Source organism: Pseudorca crassidens, chromosome 3, assembly GCF_039906515.1.
Source record: "Pseudorca crassidens isolate mPseCra1 chromosome 3, mPseCra1.hap1, whole genome shotgun sequence".
NCBI classification, from domain to species: domain Eukaryota; kingdom Metazoa; phylum Chordata; class Mammalia; order Artiodactyla; family Delphinidae; genus Pseudorca; species Pseudorca crassidens.
The window spans coordinates 43159397-43181796 of record NC_090298.1 but is presented as its reverse complement, the minus strand read 5'-3'; the positions used below and the strand labels follow the sequence as shown (position 1 = coordinate 43181796).

At 36.0% G+C, this 22400-nt stretch overlaps 1 protein-coding gene and 1 pseudogene across 17 annotated transcripts in view; one reads left to right on the top strand and one right to left on the bottom strand.

The window, feature by feature from the left end:
* Positions 1-22400, top strand: part of SLC38A9 (solute carrier family 38 member 9) — a 109829-nt gene that overhangs the window by 59000 nt on the left and 28429 nt on the right. For all 17 annotated transcript variants that reach the window (XR_010941963.1, XR_010941961.1, XR_010941960.1 and 14 more), the window contains 3 exons: positions 9122-9181; positions 11804-11998; positions 14509-14616. Coding sequence is in view for 12 of the 17 variants with exons in the window: in XM_067730690.1 (XP_067586791.1) it covers positions 9122-9181; positions 11804-11998; positions 14509-14616 (363 nt within the window). In the remaining 5 variants the exon portion in view is untranslated. The remainder of the gene's footprint in view (positions 1-9121; positions 9182-11803; positions 11999-14508; positions 14617-22400) is intronic.
* Positions 21853-21938, bottom strand: LOC137222844 (U6 spliceosomal RNA; annotated as a pseudogene).

Here is a 22400-nt window from a genome sequence, read left to right as displayed (position 1 = left end):
TTCTTCAAACTATGTACCTATAAGACAAATTGCTGGAACTTAGAATATTCACATTTTCAACTTCACTAGAAATTACGGGATTGTTCTTTATCATTCTTATACCAGTTATATTCCTGCCAACAGTTTAGGAAACTTCCCCTTGTTCCACATCCTCATCCACACTTGATATTATCAGACTTAAATTTTGCCAGTTGGGATATGGTTTAATTTGCATTTCTCCTCATAAGGAATGATCCTAGACATCTTCTCTTAATTGGACATTATATAGCTTGTTATATCCTTTGCCCATTTTTCTTTTGGATTGCTGGTCTTTTTCTTATTTATTTATAGGAACTCTTTGTAAAGTTTTGATACTAATATTTATTCATTAATGTATGCAAATGTCTTCCAGTTAGTGACTTATCTTCACTTGGTCTGTGGTGACTCTCCGGTTCAGAAGTTTTTCTTTTACTTTCACATTACTCAGTCTTTTTCATTATGGCCCACAACTCTTCCACATACATTTTAGAATCAACTTGTCAAATTCCACAAAAAATTCCAATCAGAATTTGATTGAAATTGTATTGAATTTATCAGTGTACCTTAATGTATCAACCACTACGATAATTGATGTCATTAGGGTACTGACTTTAGAATTTGATTGGCATTGCATTGGATATATAAATGTGGAGAGAATAATATCATTAGGATACTGAGTCTTACTGTCCATGATCATGGCATGGAATAGTTCTCCATTTATTTAGGTCTTTTTAAATACCTTTTAAATTTTTATTGATAAAGGTCTTACATATCTTATTTTTAGACTTATTTTATTCTCAGGACCCTAAAATTTTTTTTCTTTAGTAAAGCAGTTTTAGTTTAATATTCAAATACACATACTTTTTATTATAGAAAATTTCAAACATGTACAAATTAAATGGAACAACATAAAGAACCTTCATGTTCCCCTCACCTGTTTTCTTTCCTTCGTAAAACAAAATTATTTGTTTGTTTGTTTGTTTATTTATGGCTGCATTGGGTCTTTTTTTTTAACACTTTTATTGGAGTATGATTGCTTTACAATGGTGTGTTAGTTCCTGCTGTATAAAAAAGTGAATCAGCTATACATATACATATATCCCCATATCTCCTCCCTCTTGCATCTCCCTCCCACCCTCTCTATCCCACCCCTCTAGGTGGTCACAAAGCACTGAGCTGATCTCCCTGAGCTATGTGTCTGCTTCCCACTGTCTATTTTACATTTCGTAGTATATATAAGTCCATGCCAGTCTCTCACTTCGTCCCAGCTTACCCTTCCCCCTCCCTATGTCCTCAAGTCCACTCTCTACACCTGCGTCTTTATTCCTGTCCTGCCCCTAGGTTCTACATAACTTTTTTTTTCTTTTTAGATTCCATGTATATGTGTTAGCATACGGTATTTGTTTTTCTCTTTCTGAATTACTTCACTCATATAACAGACTCTAGATCCATCCACCTCACTACAAAATACTCAATTTCGTTTCTTTTTATGGCTGAGTAATACTCCATTGAATATATGTGCCACATCTTTTTTTTTTTTCACATCTTCTTTATCCATTCATCTGTCGATGGACACTTAGGTTGCTTCCATATCTTGGCCATTGTAAATAGACCTGCAGTGAACATTGTGGTACATGACTCTTTTTGAATTATGGTTTTCTCAGGGTATATACCCAGTAGTGGGATTCTGGGTTGTATGGTAGTTCTATTTTTAGTTTTTTAAGGAACCTCCATACTGTTCTCCATAGTGGCTGTATCAATTTACATTCCCACCAACAGTGCAAGAAGGTTCCCCTTTCTCCACCCCCTCTCCAGCATTTATTGTTTGTAGATTTTTTGATGATGGCCATTCTGACTGGTGTGAGGTAATATCTCACTGTAGTTTTGATTTGTAGGTCTCTAATGATTAGTGATATTGAGCATGCTTTCATGTGTTTGTTGACAATCTGCATATCTTCTTTGGAGAAATGTCTATTTAGGTCTTCTGCCCATTTTTGGATTGGGTTGTTTGTTTTTTTGATATTGAGCTGCATGAGCTGCTTGTAAATTTTGGAGATTAATCCTTTGTCACTTGCTTCATTTGCAAATATTTTCTCCCATTCTGAGGGTTGTCTCTTCATCTTGTTTATGGTTTCCTTTGCTGTGGAAAAGCTTTGAAGTTTCATTAGGTCCAATTTGTTTATTTTTGTTTTCATTTCCATTTCTCTAGGAGGTGAGTCAAAAGGATCTTGCTGTGATATATGTCAAAGAGTGCTCTGCCTATGTTTTCTTCTAAGAGTGTTATAGTGTCTGGCCTTACATTTAGGTCTTTAATTCATTTTGAGTTTATTTTTATGTATAGTGTTAGGGAGTGTTCTAATTTCATTCTTTTACATGTAGCTGTCCAGTTTTCCCAGCACCACTTATTGAAGAGGCTGTCTTTTCTCCATTGTATACTGTTGCCTCCTTTATGAAAGATAAGGTGACCATATGTGCGTGGGTTTATCTCTGGGCTTTCTGTCCTGTTCCATTGATCTGTATTTCTGTTTTTCTGCCAGTACCATACTATCTTCATTACTGTAGCTTTGTAGTATAGTCTGAAGTCAGGGAACCTGATTCCTCCAGCTCCATTTTTCGTTCTTAAGATTGCTTTGGCTATTCGGGATCTTTTGTGTTTCCATACAAATTGTGAAATTTTTTGTTCTAGTTCTGTGAAAAATGCCATTGGTAGTTTGATAGGGATTGCATTGAATCTGTAGATTGATTTAGGTAGTATAGTCATTTTCACCGTGTTGATTCTTCCAATCCAAGAACATGGTATATCTCTCCATCTGTTTGTATGATCTTTAATTTCTTTCATCAGTGTCTTTTAGTTTTCTGCATACAGGTCTTTTGTCTCCTTAGGTAGGTTTATTCCTAGGTATTTTATTCTTTTTGTTGCAGTGGTAAATGGGAGTGTTTCCTTAATTTCTCTTTCAAATTTCTCATCATTAGTGTATAGCAATGCAAGAGATTTCTGTGCATTAATTTTGTATCCTGCAACTTTACCAAATTCATTGATTAGCTCTAGTAGTTTTCTGGTGGCATCTTTAGGATTCTCTATGTATAGTATCATGTCATCTGCAAACAGTGACAGTTTTACTTCTTCTTTTCCAATTTGTATTCCTTTTATTTCTTTTTCTTCTCTGATTATCATGGCTAGGACATCCAAAACTATGTTGAATAATAGTGGCGAGAGTGGACATCCTTGTCTTGTTCCTGATGTTAGAGGAAATGCCTTCAGTTTTTCACCATTGAGAATGATGTTTGCTGTGGGTTTGTCATATATGGCCTTTATTTATGTTGAGGTAGGTTCCCTCTGTGCCCACTTTCTGGAGAGTTTTTATCATAAATGGGTGTTGAATTTTGTCAAAAGCTTTTTATGCATGTATTGAGATGATCATGTGGCTTTTATTCTTCAATTTGTTAATATGATGTATCCCATTGATTAATTTGCATATTAATGCAAGAATCCTTGCATCCCTGGGATAAATCCCACTTGATCATGGTGTATGATCCTTTTAATGTGTTGTTGGATTCTGTTTGCTAGCATTTTGTTGAGGATTTTTGCATCTATATTCATCAGTGATATTGGTCTGTAATTTTCTTTTTTTGTAGTATCTCTGTCTGGTTTGGGTATCAGAGTGATGGTGGCCTCGTAGAATGAGTTTGGGAGTGTTCCTTCCTCTGCAATTTTTTGGAAGAGTTTGAGAAGGATGGATGTTAGCTCTTCTCTAAATGTTTGATAGAATTCATCTGTGAAGCCATATGGTCCTGGAGTTTTGTTTGTTGCAAGATTTTTAATCACAGTTCCAATTTCATTACTTGTGCTTGGTCTGTTCATATTTCTATTTCTTCCTGGTTCAGTCTTGGAAGGTTATACTTTTCTAAGAATTTGTCCATTTCTTCCAGGTTGTCCATTTTATTGGCATAGAGTTGTTTGTAGTAGTCTTTTATGATGCTTTGTATTTCTGTGGTGTACATTGTAACTTCTCCATTTTCATTTCTAATTTTATTGATTTGAGTCCTCTCCCTCTTTTTCTTGATGAGTCTGACTAAAGGTTTATCAATTTTGTTTATCTTCTCAAAAAACCAGCTTTTAGTTTCATTTATCTTTGCTATTGTTTTCTTTGTTTCTATTTCATTTATTTCTGCTCTGATCTTTATGATTTCTTCTACTGATTTTGGATTTTGTTTGTTCTTCTTTCTCTGGTTCTTTTAGGTGTAAGGTTAGATTGTTTGAGATTTTTGTTGTTTCTTGAGGTAGGATTGTAGTGCTATAAACTTCCCTCTTAGAACTGCTCTTGCTGTATCCCATAGGTTTTGGGGCCATCGTGTTTTCATTGTCATTTGTCTCTAGGTATTTTTTGATTTTCTCTTTGGTTTCTTTAGTGATCTCTTGGTTTTTTAGTAACATATTGTTTAGCTTCCATGTGTTTGTGTTTTTAATTTATTTAATTTATTTATTTTTGGCAGCATTGGGTTTTCATAGCTGTGTGCAGGCTTTCTCTAGTTGCGGAGAGCAGGGACTACTCTTCATTGCGGTGCACAGGCTTCCTATTGCGGTGGCTTCTCTTGTCACATAGCACGTGCTCTAGAGCGCAGACTCAGTAGTTGTGGCATAGAGGCTCAGTAGTTGTGGCTCATGGGCTCTAGAGCGCAGGCTCAGTAGTTGTGGCTCATGGGTTAGTTGCTCCGTGGCATGTGGGATCTTCCCAGACCAGGGCTCGAACCTGTGTCTCCTGCATTGCCAGACAGATTGTTAACCACTGCACCACCAGGGACGTCCTGTTTGTGTTTTTTACGTTTTTTTTCCCTATAATTTATTTCTAATCTCACAACGTTGTGGTTGGAAAAGATGCTTGATGTGATTTCAATTTTCTTAAATTTACTGCAGCTTGATCTGTGACCCAAGATGTGATCTGTTCTGGAGAGTGTTCCATGTGCACTTGAGAACAAAGTGTAATCTGCTGTTTTCGGATGGAATGTACTATAAATGTCAATTAAATCTATGTGGCCTACTTTGTCATTTAAAGCTTGTGTTTCCTTATTAATTTTCTGTCTGGATGATCTGTCCATTGGTGTAAGTGAGGTGTTAAAGTCCCCCACTATGATTGTGTTGCTGTCAATTTCATCTTTTATAGCTGTTAGCATTTGCCTTATGTATTGAGGTCCTCCTCTGTTGGTTGCATATATATTTATAATTGTTATATCTTCTTCTTGGATTGATCCCTTGATCATTATGTAGTATCCTTCCTTGTCTCTTGTAACATTCTTTATTTTTTTTATTTTTATTTTTTTGCGGTACATGGGCCTCACACTGTTGTGGCCTCTCCCATTGCGGAGCACATGCTCCAGATGCGCAGGCTCAGTGGCCATAGCTCACGGGCCTAGCTGCTTCACGGCATGTGGGATATTCCCGGACTGGGGCACGAACCTGTGTCCCCTGCATCGGCAGGTGGACTCTCAACCACTGTGCCACCAGGGAAGCCCAACATTCTTTATTTTAAAGTCTATTTTATCTAGTATGAGTATTGCTACTCCAGCTTTGTTTTGATTTCCATTTGCATGGAATATCTTTTTGCATCCCCTCACTTTCAGTCTGTATGTGTCCCTAGGTCTGAAGTGGGTCTCTTGTAGATACCATATATATGGGTCTTGTTTTTGTATCCATTCAGCAAGCCTGTGTTTTCGGTTGGAGCATTTAATCCATTCACATTTAAAGTAATTATCAAATATGTATGTTCCTATTACCATTTTCTCAATTGTTTTGGGTTTGTTTTTGTAAGTCCCTGTCTTGTCTTGTGTTTCCCAGTTAGAGAAGTTCCTTTAGCATTTGTTGGAGAGTTGATTTTGTGGTGCTGAATTATCTCAGCTTCTCCTTGTCTGTAAAGCTTTTGATTTCTCTGTCAATCTGAATGAGATCCTTGCTGGGTAGAGTAATCTTGGTTGTAGGTTCTTCCCTTTCATCACTTTAAATACAACGTGCCACGCCATTCTAGCTGGTAGAGTTTCTACTGAGAAATCAGCTGTTAACGTTATGGGAGTTCCCCTGTATGTTATTTGTCATTTTTCCCTAGTTGCTTTTAATAATTTTTCTTTGTCTTTAATTTTTGTCAGTTTGATTACTATGTGTCTTGGCGTGTTTCTCCTTGTGGTTATCCTGTCTGGGACTCTCTGCACTTCCTGGACTTGGGGGCTGTTTCCTTTCCATGTTAAGGAAGTTTTCGACTGTAATCTCTTCAAATATTTTCTCGGGTCCTTTCTCTCTTTCTTCTTCTGGGACCCCTATAATATGAATGTTGTTGCATTTAATGTTGTCCCAGAGGTTTCTTAGGCTGTCTTCATTTCTTTTCATTCTTTTTTCTTTATTCTCTTCCGTGGCAGTGAACTCCACCATTCTCTCTTCCAGGTCACTTGCCATTCTTCTGCCTCAGTTATTCTGCTATTGATTCCTTCTAGTATATTTTTCATTTCAGTTATTGTATTGTTCATCTCTGTTTGTTCTTTAATTCTTCTAGGTGTTTGTTCTTCACTTTTTCTAGGTCTTTGTTAAACATTTCTTGCATCTTCTCGATCTTTGCCTCCATTCTTTTTCCAAGCTCCTGGATCATCTTCACTATCATTATTCTGAGTTCTTTTTCTGGAAGGTTGCTTATCTCCACTTCATTTAGTTGTTTTTCTGAGGGTTTTTCTTGTTCCTTCATCTGTTACATAGTCCTCTGCCTTTTCGTTTGTCTATCTTTCTGTGAATGTGGTTTTCCTTCCACAGGCTGCAGAATTGTAGTCTTTCTTGCTTCTCACGATATAGTTTTTAATTATAAATAATTCAGGTTATTTGTTGCTGTTATAATAAAAGAACCTAATTAAATTTTTAATATTTATCTTGAATCTAGTAAATGTGTTGAACTCTTATTGCTTATAATTTTGTAGATTCACTTTCGATTTTCTATTTAGGTAGTTCTGTCATCCATGAATAGTGAAAAGTTCTTCCTCTCTAGTTATTATTTTTTGAATGATTCATATCTGTATGCATACATTTATATTTAATATGTACATATATACACACAGGCACATGCACACACATGTATATATGTTTACATATATATACATCTAGATATATTTATCTTTTTTTAAACTGTAAAGTTGTATGGATGCAGTGCTGGTAGACATCCTTATATTGTTCCTGAGGAAATCTTTCTAATGTTTCACCATTATATATTGCATTAGTTGTAGGATCAAAGGGTTGTACCCTTTAGTAATTCAGAGATGTTCTAGCCTATTGTTTTCTTAAGCATTTTTATTAATGTGTGCTGGATTTTATTAAATACTTAATCTACATCTCTTGAAATGATTGTAAAGCTTTTCTCCTTTAAATTGTTAATATGGATAATTAAGTGAATACATTTTATAATACTTAAATCATACTTATATTCTGGGACAAACTTAAATTAGTTTGTAAGTCATGATGTTTATTTTAAATTTTCTTACTGGATTCAGTTTACTTTTGGGAGGAGTGGGAGTAATATTTTATTTAGAACTTTTGTGTCTCTTCATAAGAGATAGTGGCCTAGAGTTTTTCTTTCTCATACTGTCCTCATTGAGCCTTGATGTATTAGGGCTGCGTGTAACAAATTACCATGAACTGTTTGGCGTAAAACAAGAGAAATTTGTTCTCTCCCACAGTCCTGGAAAATAGAAGTCCAAAATCAAAGTATCTGTAGGGCTCTCTGCTCCCTCTGAAGCCTTTAGGGAAGAAGCCTTTCTTGCTTCTTTCTAGTTTCTGGTGATCGACTGCTGGCAGTCTTTGGTATTCCTTGAGTTATAGGTGTATCACTCCAGTTTCGGCTTCTGCTTTCACATGGCCATCTCCCCTCAGTGTCTCTCTGTCCAAAATTTCCTGTTCTTATTAAAGACACCAGTCACTAAATTTAGGGCCTATCCTAATCCAGTATAACCTAATGTTAACTTGATTATCTCTACATAGAGTCTGTTTCCAAATATGGTCACATTCTGAGTTTCCCGATGGACATGGATTTGGGGAGAATACAGTTCAACCCAGTATATTTGGTATCAAGGTTTTACTAGCGTTGTGTAAGTCTTTGGCACCAGGAATTCCTTAAAGATTCATAACTTCCTATCTTAAATCACTAATAAGCCCTGGAGATAACTGTAAAAACCTAGAGCACTAGACTACTTCTTTCATTCTATCTTGAGAGGCATACAATGGAGATGAATAATTCACATATTTAACTTACTTTACAATGGAGATGAATAATTCACATATTTAACTTACTTTTATATAACTTACAATATAATTCACATATTTAATGTACAATGGAATGAATAATTCACATATTTAACTTACTCCAGCATTTTTTATCATCCTATTTTTAAGTTTTACATTACTTTTATTAATGCTTACTAAGGTTATAAAAGGTTAACATCAAACAGAATAAAGTAAATTTCCTCAGGCAAGTAAAAACATATTCTTTACCCATTCTCTCATTCACTGTAGAATGACATGAATGCTCAGGTATCTGCATTAGCTTTTTGTTTTGCTACTTCTTTTAGTATTACTTAATGGTGCTTGTGAGCAATAATTACTATATAGCCTTCAGTTTATAATAGCACGTCCTATACTTTGTAAAAACTTTAAGTGTTTTTCCAGATAAACTCAGCTGTTATGAGTACTGGCTTTACCCCTTTTGCAGACTTTAGAACTTTATTATATAAGATGTAACTACACTTATATAAATTAGTGTCCGTATAGGTAAAAAAATTGTGCACACTGTCTTTATTCCAGGGCTTTTAACTAAATTCAGCCTTGTGAGTAGTTTTTTAAAAAAATCTTCAATCATGTAAAACACAGTGGGACTGTGACACCAATGACATTGTTCCTGTAAGTAGAGAAAGCTGAAGAAGGTAAAGCTATGTTAACAGTGAAGTAGCCTTTGTTCAGTGTACTAGGTAATATTACCACACAGTAGATCTTAAAAGATTTTTATAAGTAAAAGACTTTAGAGGGTGACTGATTTAGCATCTTTCATTCAGTATTAAACTATATTTTCCCCTTAATTTTTAGACTTTATTCATCACATTAATGACACAGATGCAATACTGAGCACCAACGATAGCAACCTTGGTAAGTAGTTTGGAATTGAAAGTTTGGCTTGTTTTTTTATTCATCACCTCGCTTCAAAAATGCTTTAAGGTAGAACCTATAACTTTATTTTAGGTAAATGACCAGCATAAAATCATTATGTTAAGTAAGCCACTATTAAGTTGTTGGCAGTCAGTATGTTTAAAAAAAAAAAAAATACTCCACAAAATTTTGTGTTAATGTGAGCTAAACAATATTTAGTTCATATTATTCAATCCACAGTTATAGCTCACATCTATAGTATCCATATTTGCCTATGATCAATACACATTTTGAAGAACCTATATCACTGCTAATTGTTTTGGAAGTCTAGAACCATAGTTCTCAGTTTGTTAACTTAGTTTTAGATATTTATTGTTAGTAATATTTAAGATATACAAATCTGTGGCCTAAATTTCCTAATAATGAACCAAGGTTAGTAAATACAGAAAAATAAATTAAAGATTTGTCAAAAAAAACCCTTAATTTCTTAGAAAAGTTTCTTTTAATTAATTTATTAAAAATAAACGTTTGTGGCCTATGGGTTTATCCAATATGGCAGTCATAGGAAGAGTGAATAGAAAAGATAACATAACCTGGTTAACAGTGTAACTAACATCACCTAAAGCTTTTATGTGTTTAAGTTTATACTGAATTCATAGCATTTTGATGGAGGTACACATTGATCACTAAGAGGACAATTCATTCAATACATATTTATTAAGCCTATTACCTGTGAGGAACTGTTCTAGGCTCTGGGATATAATGGACAGACAAGAGTTTCTCCTCTCATAAAGCGTACATTCCCATGTTTTCTATTCAGTGTCTTATTTTACCCCTTGATTAAACTGATTAACCTGTCATTTATTAACACTAGAAAATGAGTGAAGTATCAGCTTTTATTTCTGTGAACACACACATATACACTTTTCAATAATTATACTAAAGTATTTTAGTATAATTTAAACATATATCTCTTGCACCCTGTTCCTTACCTCAGAATTTTCAAAAGACCAAGTAACATACTTGTCTTAAAAGAGAAATTCATTTTACTATAGCTATTCTGATATCCATTGATAAAACTAGTTTATTAATATCTAATAGGATTTCTTCACTAGAGTTCATTGTTGAGTTCATAAATATCACAATTACAGTGATAATTTGGAGAGCACCATCAGCAAAGTCAGTTTAGTTTGCATAGTGATATGTTGATAGTAGCACTTCTTGATTCTTTGGTTTATTTTGAACAGTGTATTAAATAAAGTATGAAACAATCCGTCTCAGTTAATATTTAAAATTACAGCTCACATTTATTGGATACTTACTGTGTGCAGGCATTGTTCTAAATATTTTACAGCAACTCCATAAGGTCGATCTTTTCTCTCATTTTCTATGCAGAAACCAAGGTACAGAGAAGTTAGTGACTTGCCCAAGGTTACATAACTATTAAGTGACAGAGTCGAGATTCTTTATTCAGTCAATATACTTCCATAGCCTGTGCTCTTTACCACTGTAATTATTAGCACAGTTATTGGCACAAAAATTAAAGTTAATTTACTTCTCTCCAGAGCATAGAAGAAAAATGTGCATGTTAAAGTACTAAGAAAAAAGGTGAAAGAAAATTGTTTAGTTTTGTGGTATGCGAAATAACGGATAGAGAATAAAATTGTCAGCATTTTTCACTAGCATTAAACATTCTTTACAAAGAGCTGATTATTAGAAAAAGTACTATTACGAAACTAGAAACAGTGAGAATGATTTGTATTCTCTCTGCTAACAGAAGATCAGTGTTAGGAAAAATACGTTTTACTCGCTTCCCAGTTCTCTGGATATCATCTGGGCTCTTAAACTGCTACAAGTTGTGATAAACGTCCAGGACAGTTACTGTGGATTGCTGGAATTCAAGATTCTTAAGCTATAAGCAATAATTAGATTTTGGCAATACCATGGCAGATGTTTTGATGGTGTCCACTTTTTATTCCAAACCCAGAGATTTTGTTTATTGTTAGAAGAAACCTGTTCTTTGGCCTTTGTGTGGGTTATTAGCACGGTGAACAATTACCTGTATGATATTTCTTATATTATTATACAAATAGGATCAAATATCATCCAACCCAGTATTTTCTCTCTAGCAATGGGACCAAAGGATATTTGGTAGGATAATTTTATAATTTCAAGTAGAAATTAAGGCTATACCTCAAAATTTTCTAACATTCTCCTACCTTTAATTATTTATAGGTAAAAGGTTTCTAATATAAGTATATATAAAATAGATAACAAGGACCTACTGTATAGCTCAGGGAACTGTATTCAGTATCTTCTAATAACCTATTATGGAAAAGAATCTGAAAAAGAATATATAAATATATAAATAACTGAATCGCATTGTTGTATACCTGAAACTAACACAACACTGTAAATCAACTATATTTCAATAAAAATAAATAATAAAAATAAATAAAAAGGGTTCCTAATATACCTAAATATAACCCTCTATTTTTTTCCAGAAAGAAGAAACTTAGCATTCATGGTAAAAATTGAGGTTGGCAGAACAAGTGTCAGTCTTGGGGGTAGTAATTTTCTGTTCTTTGTTGCCTTCTCTAATCTGTTGCTTCCCTATTGCAGTGATTTGTCCAAGCGCCAGGAGTGGTGACCATCCTGACAATGGCTCTATGATTTTCTACACCAATGACTCGGGACTCCAGCAGTTTGAAAAGTGGTGGAATAAGTCCAAGACAGTGCCCTTTTACCTCATGGGGCTCCTCCTGCCACTGCTTAATTTCAAATCTCCTTCATTTTTTTCAAAATTTAATATCCTAGGTAAGCCAAGGCACTGTGTTATAGAGCCTCTGTGTAGTAGAATACATGCTGGATTCTGTGGAAATATGGTCTGACTGGGGAAATATCAATACTTACCTTCCAGGCCTGTTCATCTATGTTTAATTTGTTCATGCATATGTTACCCTGCTTTTTGGTTTTCTTTATGGAGTTTGGAAGAGAGAAAAATATAGATGTGCTCTTCCCTGGCAGTCCAGTGGTTAAGACTTCACCTTCCAGTGCAGGGGGAGCAGGTTCAATCCCTAGTGGGGGAGCTAAGATCCCACATGCCTCGCAGCCAAAAAGACCAAAACATAAAACAGAAGCAGTATTGTAACAAATTCAATAAAGACTTTAAAAATGGTCCATCTCAAAAGACATCTTTAAAAAAAAAAGAAAAATATAGATGACCATTTCAAGTCCAAGTCCCTTTTTAAGGTGAGTTGCTGGGTGCATTAAAAAAAAAAAAAGGACTTACCTGGTGGCGCAGTGTGGATAAGACTCCACGCTCCCAGTGCAGGGGGCCTGGGTTTGATCCCTGGTCAGGGAACTAGGTCCCACATGCATGCTGCAACTGAGAGTTTGCATGCCAAAACTAAGTAACCCTCAAGCTGCAGCTAAGGAGCCCAACTCCCACAGCTAAGACCCGATTCAACCAAATTAAAAAAAAGAGAAAAAAGGATGAGTTGCTGTGGTTTCCATTCTATCCTTACTGAACAGCTATTCCTCATTTCCTCTAAGAGAACAGCTAGAGGAAGTAGAGTAAGATTTCAGCAGGAGAGATCCAAAGGGGATAATTTAGGAATTCTCAATTCTAAGGGTTGGAAATATTAGAATTTACTAAGGGAGGTTATGGAATATTTTTTTCCTACAGTATCTATTTAAGAGTATAGCACAAAATTATCGCTTGACTTTCAACCTGGGATATTGTTCTCTAGCTGAAGCTCCTTAGGTTTATTCTGCTTCTGTCTTCCTCTGTGCTTTTTCTTTCTTAGAACACTATTGCCTCCTTAAAGGAACAGACTTCTTTTTGTGAGACCTGTTTTAGAAAAGGAACCCCTATGAAAGCGCAGATCTGGTTAACTAAAGACAAGGATATCATTCATAAAGAATTGATAACCTAAATAGATAATAGGATTTCACCTCCTCCCTATAGTTCTGACCTCTTGGTAGGCGGCCTAGAGTATGAAATAATTAGATTACTCATCACATCAAGGAGGTGGCTTTGGGTTTTCAGAAGACCAAAGGAGGAGGTAAGGATATTTCTCTATACCTCTGCCTCACAACAGGATTCACTGTAAGACTGACTACCACAGACACACACAGAAAATGAAGAGTTGTGGTTATATAAGCTTTAGCCTCTTGTATTCATCCTTTCTGAATCAGCTAACCTCCAAACCCACAGTAGAGCTTATATAGCTCATTTGTGGTTTCCTGATTTGCTTGCCGACTTTCCCATGGAACAGATCTTTAAAAGTTAGCATGTAAACTTATAGAAGAATTTGCTCAGTTGGGCAAAACAATCACTAGGCTTCTAACCAGGTTAATTATTCTCTACCTCCTTAAGGATATTTTTCTTTTGCCCTTTTTCTTGGTACTTTCCCTTTTAAAACTATATAAAGCTTCTTTAGAGAAATTAGAATCTAATTCCTCTAGAAACCTTTCTGGATTTCTTGACTCTACTCCATAATGACTGGACTTAATTCCTTAAATCCTCTAACATCTAGACTACTAAAAAATCCTGAAATTCTGAATGCCCACTTTACCCTACATAAAGTGGGCATTTACACAGTGAATGGAATCTGGAATCTTTCCATCTAGCAAGTAGTCCTGCTCAATCAAAACTTCATCTAGATAGTAGATCAGATTGTTCATGGATTATGTGGCTTATTGCCTTTCTCAAGTAAGTTTATGATCCACATTTACTACTTTTCTTTCTTTTTTCTTTCTTATATTAAATATTTTGACAGACTTTTCCAACTTATTGACTGTCTCTGATATTTTTTTTTAAAGTTAATTTTACCCGTTCCTTTTCATTTTAAAATTTTTTATTTATTTCTTTATTTTTTGGCCACGCCACACAGCTTGCGGGATCTTGAAGTTCCCCGACCAGCAATTGAACCTGCGCTCTCAGCAGTGAAAGCGAGAAGTCCTAACCACTGGACCACCAGGGAATTCCCCTCTAATACTTTCAATACAAAGAATAAGAGTCAGTTTCAGGTTGTTTTTTCTCTCCTATGTAACCTTACAATTTTATAATGGACTCTCTGCATGTATCTTCCACTAAATTCAGGTCATAAGTTCTTCTTAGGCCTACTACATAATTTTTTGCTTTGTTTTTTGATATCTCACATAGCTTGTTTCTGTTCTTTAGATCTTACCTGGGTTTTAGTGGGCATAAACGACAAAGGTAATAATTTTCCAAACTATGCTGAGAATGTAGAAACAAAACTTGATTTTGAAATAGTCTGTAAAACAAAGTTGATAAATGGTTTCTGAATTTTTCCTTACAGGCACAGTGTCTGTTCTCTACTTGATTTTTTTTGTCACCTTGAAGGCTATTCACTTGGGATTTCATTTGGAGTTTCATTGGTTTACGCCAACAGAGTTTTTTGTCCCAGGTGAGCTATTTGTCCCAAGTAAAGAATTAATAAATTACAATAATGTGATCTTCAGTTAACTATTGTTACTATAAAAGAAGTATTGGTAGATTTTATGATGAACACTTTTATTAATGCTGTTAAGCTAAAAACAGGAGTACAGTTGAAATTACTGTGGTTTTCTTGCAGTTAGGGATAACCAGTACCCTTTGTCATTTCTACTTGGGAGTTAAAGTCACAATGCAATTGAAAAATCAAGAACTCATTCTCTAGACTCTCTGAGGAAACATACCCCTAGAATTTCAGAGACTTATTTAGAACATAGTCAGTGATAAATATATGTGGACAATACTGGTAATTAACATCATTGTTCCCTTATGGGTTTTTTTCTTTTAATATTGCTGTTTTTCAGGCTAATTAGGATGGTGTTTTTTGTTTTTTTGGGTTTTGTTTTTTTGGTTTTTTTGCGGTACGTGGGCCTCTCACTGTTGTGGCCTCTCCCGTTGCGGAGCCCAGGCTCCGGACGCGCAGGCTCAGCGGCCATGGCTCACGGGCCCAGCCGCTCTGCGGCATGTGGGATCCTCCCGGACCGGGGCACGAACCCGTGTCCCCTGCATCGGCAGGCAGACTCTCAACCACTGCACCACCAGGGAAGCCCTGGAGTGGTGTTTTTGAAACAACCTTCAAAAGCCTCTAATGGTTTCCCAACTCATTCAGAATAAAGGCAAGTCTTTATCATAGTCCACAGGCCCTATATGATCTGACTCCTGGCTTCCTCTTTTATTTCATCCCCTATTACTTTTCCACTCATTCAGTCCACTCCAACCACACTGTCTTCCTTGCTGTTCCACAAAAATGCCAAGCACACTCCTAGCTCAGAATTTTTGCACTTAGGATTCCCTGTACATGAAACATTGTCTTTTTCTCAGGTATCTACATGGCTGGTATCGTTAGAGAGGTCTTCCCTGACTTCCTGCCCATTCTCACACCTCTTTCTTGTTCCTTATTTTCTTTAGAGCCCTCATCACTACCAAATCTTATATGCAGGTATCCCTGGTTGTCTAAATCTATTAAGTTCTTGATTCTGACTAGTTGGAATATTGAGGCATATCTGTTATTCTAATCAACTTAGCTCCTGAGTTTAAGATAAAAAGTAGCAGATGTTAAGATAACAAGAGACTTACCTAGAACTGTTTCCGAATCTTTTTGGTTCTTGAATTCGAGTAGTGAAAGTTCAGATGGTAAGAAATACCTGTATTATTTTTTTTACCTGTGTATCTGTCTCCCTTAACTAGAATGTTAGCTCTCTGAGAAAAGAAATGTTTTTTTTGTTTTTTATACTTCTCTATTACTATTGTGTCCCCAAGGCCTATAATACTTCTGGCATATAATGAGTGCTCAATAAATAATTATTAAGAGTAAATGTGTTTATATCCACTCCTTTCTAAATCCCATTAAAACATTCACGTTAAAAAAAAAAATGTAAAAAACAAACACAAAGAGGCTCTATAGAAGAGACAATAGCAAATGAGAGAGAGCAACAGATTTTTAGAAGCTCGAAAACTGATACATGGTTGGTAACCGACAGCAAAGCAGAGAAAGCTGAAATGTAAGTACCTGTAGAGAGGAGGCCAGTTTGAACTACACAATTCTTGAAAGCCTGAGTGTTTGGAGAAAACTGGTTAACTCTGAAAGCAAGGGTAAGGAGAAGGGCTTAAAATGGGAGAATTCTTTGAAGGTTTATGTCAGGAATAATTAGCTATAATCCATCCCCTTTCCCTCTTCAACCTAGCAAGAGATGGAAGAAACTAAATCAGATACTCTCTGGACTCGGGTTTGCCAGATACAGCAAAAGGGTAGGAATAAGCCTCCAGTCTGAAAACAGGTTAAGTGAAAGCATATATGCTGAATGGTGAGGCCATACCCCACCGTCTACCCCTCCAATTCTCTTTTCTTTATTCCTTGGTTCCCAAAATGCTGATAGAATAGGGTAATAGAGGATTCTTCTCAGGAGAAACTAAGCCTAAGAGGAAAGACCTAGAGTCTCAGATATTCGGGTTCTACCAAAGAAATGATAGGTACCTTGCTTGTATCAGACCATTTAGATGTCCACTAAGTATGCATTTTTTCAGTGCTTCACTTTTAAATATAAACAAACATACAAAGAGCACTAGATATTTGTGGAAAACCTCTTACATGAAAATAAAACAAGAAAGATAAAAAAGGGGACCTCCCTGGTGGTGCAGTGGTTAAGACTCCATGCTCCCAATGCAGGGGTTCTGGGTTCTATCCCTGGTCAGGAAACTAGATCCCACATGCATGCCGCAACCAAGAGTTCGCATGCCACAACTAATGAGCCTGCCTGCTGCAACGAAGACCCGGCACAACCAAATAAATAAATAAATATTTAAAAAAAAGAAAGAAAGATTAAAAGGGAATTTAAAGGGAAAAATAATAAGAAGGAACAAAAGCAAAATTCCAAAAAATTACATCCTCAAAGTAACAAAAGACAGTGATATCCATGAAACAATATTTAGATGCCAAGCAAGGAAGGAAAAGTGGGGAGTTGATCTTGGAAATAAAATATGTAATAGAAATTAAGAATTCAAAGAAAATTTGGAAGATAAAGCTAACTTCCCCAAAAGACTAGAGATTACAGATGGGTGGATGGATGGACAGATGGATGGATGGTTAGAAAGAAGGAAGGAAGGGAGGGAGAGAAAGAGGGAGGGAGGGAGGGAGAGAGGAAGGAAAAAAATAGGACAGAAAAGATGAGAAAATAGATAATTAATTCAGGTGCCCCAATATCCAGCTAAAAATAGTTTCATAGAGAAGAAAGGAAATGAAGGTGAGGAAATTTTCAAAGAAATAATTTAAGAAATTTCCCCAGAACTGAAGAGCATGTGTTTCTAGATGTAAGGGCCCAAAATGCCCAGCATTGTGAAAAAGACACCAAAGCTCATTATGAAATTTTACAACACCAGGGATAAAGAGAAGGGATTTCAGGGACAAAGAACAAGTCTGTACAAAAGGTCTGGAATCAGAATAGTATCAGCCGTTTTAACAACAACTCTGAAAGTTAGAAGACAATAGTAGTATCATCAAAGGTCTCAGAATAAATTATTTTAACTTAAAATTCTAAATCCCACCATACTCTCATTCAACTGTTAGAGTACAATAAAGGTATTTTCAGAAAGTAAAGTCTCACAAAATTTTCACAAACTGAACAAACCAGATAACCAGCACCTAGATCAAAACCAGAAATTACTAGCACCCCAGAAGTCCCTCTCATTCTCCCTACCAATTGCTGTCTCCCTGCAGAGATAACCACCTGTTCTAACTTCTAACCCGAAAGATTAATTTTGTCTGTTTTTTGACTGACTATAATTGGAATATACAGTACGTATTCTTTTGTGTCTGGCTTCTTCCCATCAACATTATATTGTGATATTGAGCCATATTGTTGTGTGTATTTTATTCATTCTCATTAGTATTTCATTTTATAACTATACCACAATTTATCTTTTTCCTATTAAGGGACGTTTGAGTAGTCTCCAATTTGCGACCATTATGTTTATTGTAGCACTCTTCATTCTCTTACATATCTTTTGGTGAACATATATGCCTGCTTTCTCTTGAGTATAAACCTAGGAGTGGAATTGGTAGGTCAAAGGGTATGCATATATTCTACTTTTGCAGATATTGCCAGTCAGCTTTCCAAAATGGTTGTACCAATTTACGTCCATACCAGCAGTGTTTGAGTGTTCTAGTCCGTTCCATGTCTTCATCAATCAACACTTCTGTTTTCTTTTTCATCTAGCCTTGCTGGTGGTTGTGTAGTGGTATTGTGCTTTTAATTTGCATTTCCCTGATGGCTAATGAAGTTAACACCTTTTTATATGTTCATTGCCAATTTGGATTTCCTCTTTTGTCAAGTGCCTTTTCAAGTCTTTTGCCCATTTTCTATTTTTTTCATATTGATTTATAGGAGTTCTTTTTACTTTCTAAGTACCTGTCTTATGTATTGAATTATCTTCTCCCCCTCTGCTTACTTCCTTTCTTAATATGACTTCTCAGAGGAATAAAATAGGCAGTTTGAGAATGATTGGAGGTTTGGGGCTTCTTTAAAACCACTTTGTGAAGGAATCTGTCTTCTTTAATTTACTGCACATTGATCATGGTATAAATGTCTGGGTTCTTTAAAAGACATATTTTTCATACAAAAACTTGTACACGAATGTTCATAGCAGCAATATTCATAGTAGTCAAAAGGTGGAAACAATCCAAATATCGATCACTGATGAATGGATAAATAAATGTGGTATATCCGTACAATGGAATATTATTTGGCAATAGAAAGGAGTAAGGTATTGTGGTGATGGTTGTACAACTCTGGGAATATTCTAAAAACTTTTAACTGTACACTTTAAACGGGTGAAAGATATGTAAATTATATCTCAATAGAGCTGTTAAAGATAATCTTAGGTTTTCAAGAAATTTACTCAGAGAGTTTTTGTTGGTTAATTGGAAAAAGCTGGATATTCACTCTAATTTGACAAGTTAGAAACAACAGTGGTATCACCTGCCTTAATTAGAGAAGAATCAACTAACAAGTTGCTTCACGAGGCATCTTAGAAGTAATAGATGTTGAGCGCTCCAAAAGACAGGAAAGATCAGCTAAATTGAAAAGAGCTTATCGAAAACTAGTAAATCTTAGCAAAAAGCAAAATCATTCTGAAGAGCCATTTAAAGTAGAATGTTGACCACTTTCGTGGCCAAGAGTCCTTTATTATGAAAATAAATGAACGCCTCTGATTATGTCATGCATTGTCCAAAAAGACATGGCCCACTGCCGTTCGGGAGCTTGCAGTTGAGCTGTAAGACTGCTTTGTGAATTAATGATCACAGTATGAAGATACACAAGAGACATAGTAGTATAGAGGAATTGCATGTAAATAAGAATTAGGAATCAGAGAAGTGTTCTAAATAAGAGTATTTTAAGGCCAAAAGGAGTTCTTTAAATGAAGAGTTGGAGGAATGGGTTTATGCCAGGTCAAGGGATCGATATGTTTAAGAAACAGTTAAGGCCTGAGATACCATGACCCATTTAGGAAATTACAAGAATTTGGATGGCTGAAGTGAAAGAATACTTACTGGTGAAGTAATAGGAGACACGGATAAAGAGGCAAAGGCCAGATCATGAAGAGTCTTCTATTTTAAGCTAGAAATAACTCTCTGGTTGGCTATGAGACCCTCCTTCTCCCTTATTTGGGATTGGCTGAACTAAGAGTTAGGCTTCTGTGTCCCTAGGTTAATAGGGTAGAGGAAGAGTAGTCCTATAATTCCCTGCCTAAAAATAGGATTCATAATGGAGCTGCTGCAGTCAGATACCACCCTCATAAAAGGTAAGTTGAGGTCAGAGGTGCTGTAGCCTCTTTGAATCAATAGAATCTGTAGAAAAGCAATGATAGTGAAAACACTGTTAGAACCTTGGGATATCGCTAAAGCATTGCTGACATGGTAATTCAGAGATGGGTGATGACTGATCCCATGCCCAAATCCCATCTCACTGTCTGCTTTCTTAAACAACTTCCAATATCTGTAAGCAGCCATCAAAATGGAGTTAGAAGTATAAGAAATTTTGCAGGGGAGCATTTGTGAAAGAGGAGGGCAAGCAGGAGTAGGTAGCTACATCAGACAATATTGTAGCTCAAATCTACAAAAGGAGAAAAGGAAAGGATTGGGTAGGAATAGATTAAGAAAGTCTTAGCCAACCCAATGTGAAGCTCTGTCAAAGATTGCCTGCAGAGGAGTCTAGGGTTGGGCAAAAGTGGTCAGGCCCAAGTACTCTGCTTTGCTCAGTCGTTGGCTAGGAGCTGCCCAGGGAAAATGTGACTTCTTGATTAGGTCAGCACAGCCCAAAGAGGCTGCAGCTGGAGTTTTATCAGCTCACTGCATGCCTTGCATCAGGTTCTCACTTGGATATCGGAGTAGTACATTTACATGGCTGCCACAGTGAAGTTTTATAATATTTTAATATAAATTTGTCATGTTAATGTTATTCCTAGTTATGGCCTAGGAATACCTTTAACGGTATTTAACAATATGTATGCTTGTTTTATTATTGTGAATGGACTTCTTTAATTTCTCTTTATATCTTCTAACCAATTATAGATATATAAGAAAGATGTTGATTTCATATATATATTTATTTATTTATATAAAATTTTCTTTCCAGCTCCCTTACTTTGAACTCTTTTTTCCCCCAGCTTTACTGAGATATAATTAACATATAACACTGTGTAAGTTTAAGGTGTACAACATATTTGATGCACTTATATATTGCAAAACGATTACCACCATAGCACCTAGATAACATCTCCATCACATAATTTCCATTTCTTTTTTGTGGTGAGAACATTTAAGATTTACTTTCTTAGCAACGTTCAAGTAATGCAGTATTATTAACTATAATCATGATGCTATACATTGGATCCCCAGAACTTATTCATTTTATAACTGGAAGTTTGTACTCTTTGACCAATATATCCCCATTTCCCCTACCTCCCCAGCCTCTGATAACCAGGATTCTGGTTTCTGTTTCTATGAATTTAGCTTTTTTAAATTCCACATATAAATGATATCATACACTATTTGTCTTTTTCTGTCTGACTTATTTCACTTAGCATAATGCCCTCAAGGTCCATTCATGTCACAAATGGCAAGATTTCCTTCTTTCTCATGGCTGAGTAATATTTCATTGTATATATTTACCACATCTTAATCCATTCATCTGTTGATGGACTTATAGGTTGTTTCTATATCCTGGCTATTGTAAATAATGCTGCTGTGAACATAATGCAGATGTCTCTTCAAGATAGTCCTTTGGATATATACCCAGAAGTGCAATTTCTGGGTCATATGGTAGTTCTATTTAAAAATTTTTGAGCAACCACCATCCCATTCTCCATAGTGGCTGCACCAATTTCCGTTCCCACCAACAATATACCACGGTTCCCTTTTCTCCACATCCTTAAGAACACTTGTTATCTCTTATCTTTTTGATGATAGCCATTCTAACAGGTGTGATATATCATTGTGTTTTGTTTTTGTTTTTAATTTTTTATTGTAGTATAGTTGATTTACAGTGCTGTGTTAATTTCTGGTATATAGTAAAGTGATTCAGTTACACACACACACGCACATATTTATTCTTTTTCATATTCTTTTCCATTATGGCTTATTACAGGATACTGAAAAAATATGGAATGCTTCGTGAATTGTGTTGTCATCCTGTGCAGGGGCCATGCTAATATTTTCTGTATTGTTCCAGTTTTCTTTTTCTTTTTCTTTTTTTTTTTTTGGCTGTGTTGGGTCTTTGTTGCTGCGCTTGGGCTTTCTCTAGTTGCGGCGAGTGGGGGCTACTCTTCGTTGTGGTGCACAGGCTTATTGTAGTGGCTTCTCTTGTTGTGGAGCACAGGCTCTAGGCACGCGGGCTTCAGTAGTTGCAGCATGCAGGCTCAGTAGTTGTGGCTCATGGGCTCTAGAATGCAGGCTCAGTAGTTGTGGCACACAGGCTTAGTTGCTCTGCGGCATGTGGTATCTTCCCAGACCAGGGATTGAACCCCTGTCCCCTGCATTGGCAGGCGGATTCTTAACCACTGCGCCACTGGGGAAGCCCCTGTATTGTTCCAGTTTTAGTATATGTGCTGCCAAAGCAAGCACTATCATTGTTTTTGATTTGTGCTCCCCTGATAATTAGTGATATTGATCACCTTTACATGTACCTGTTGGCCATTTGTATG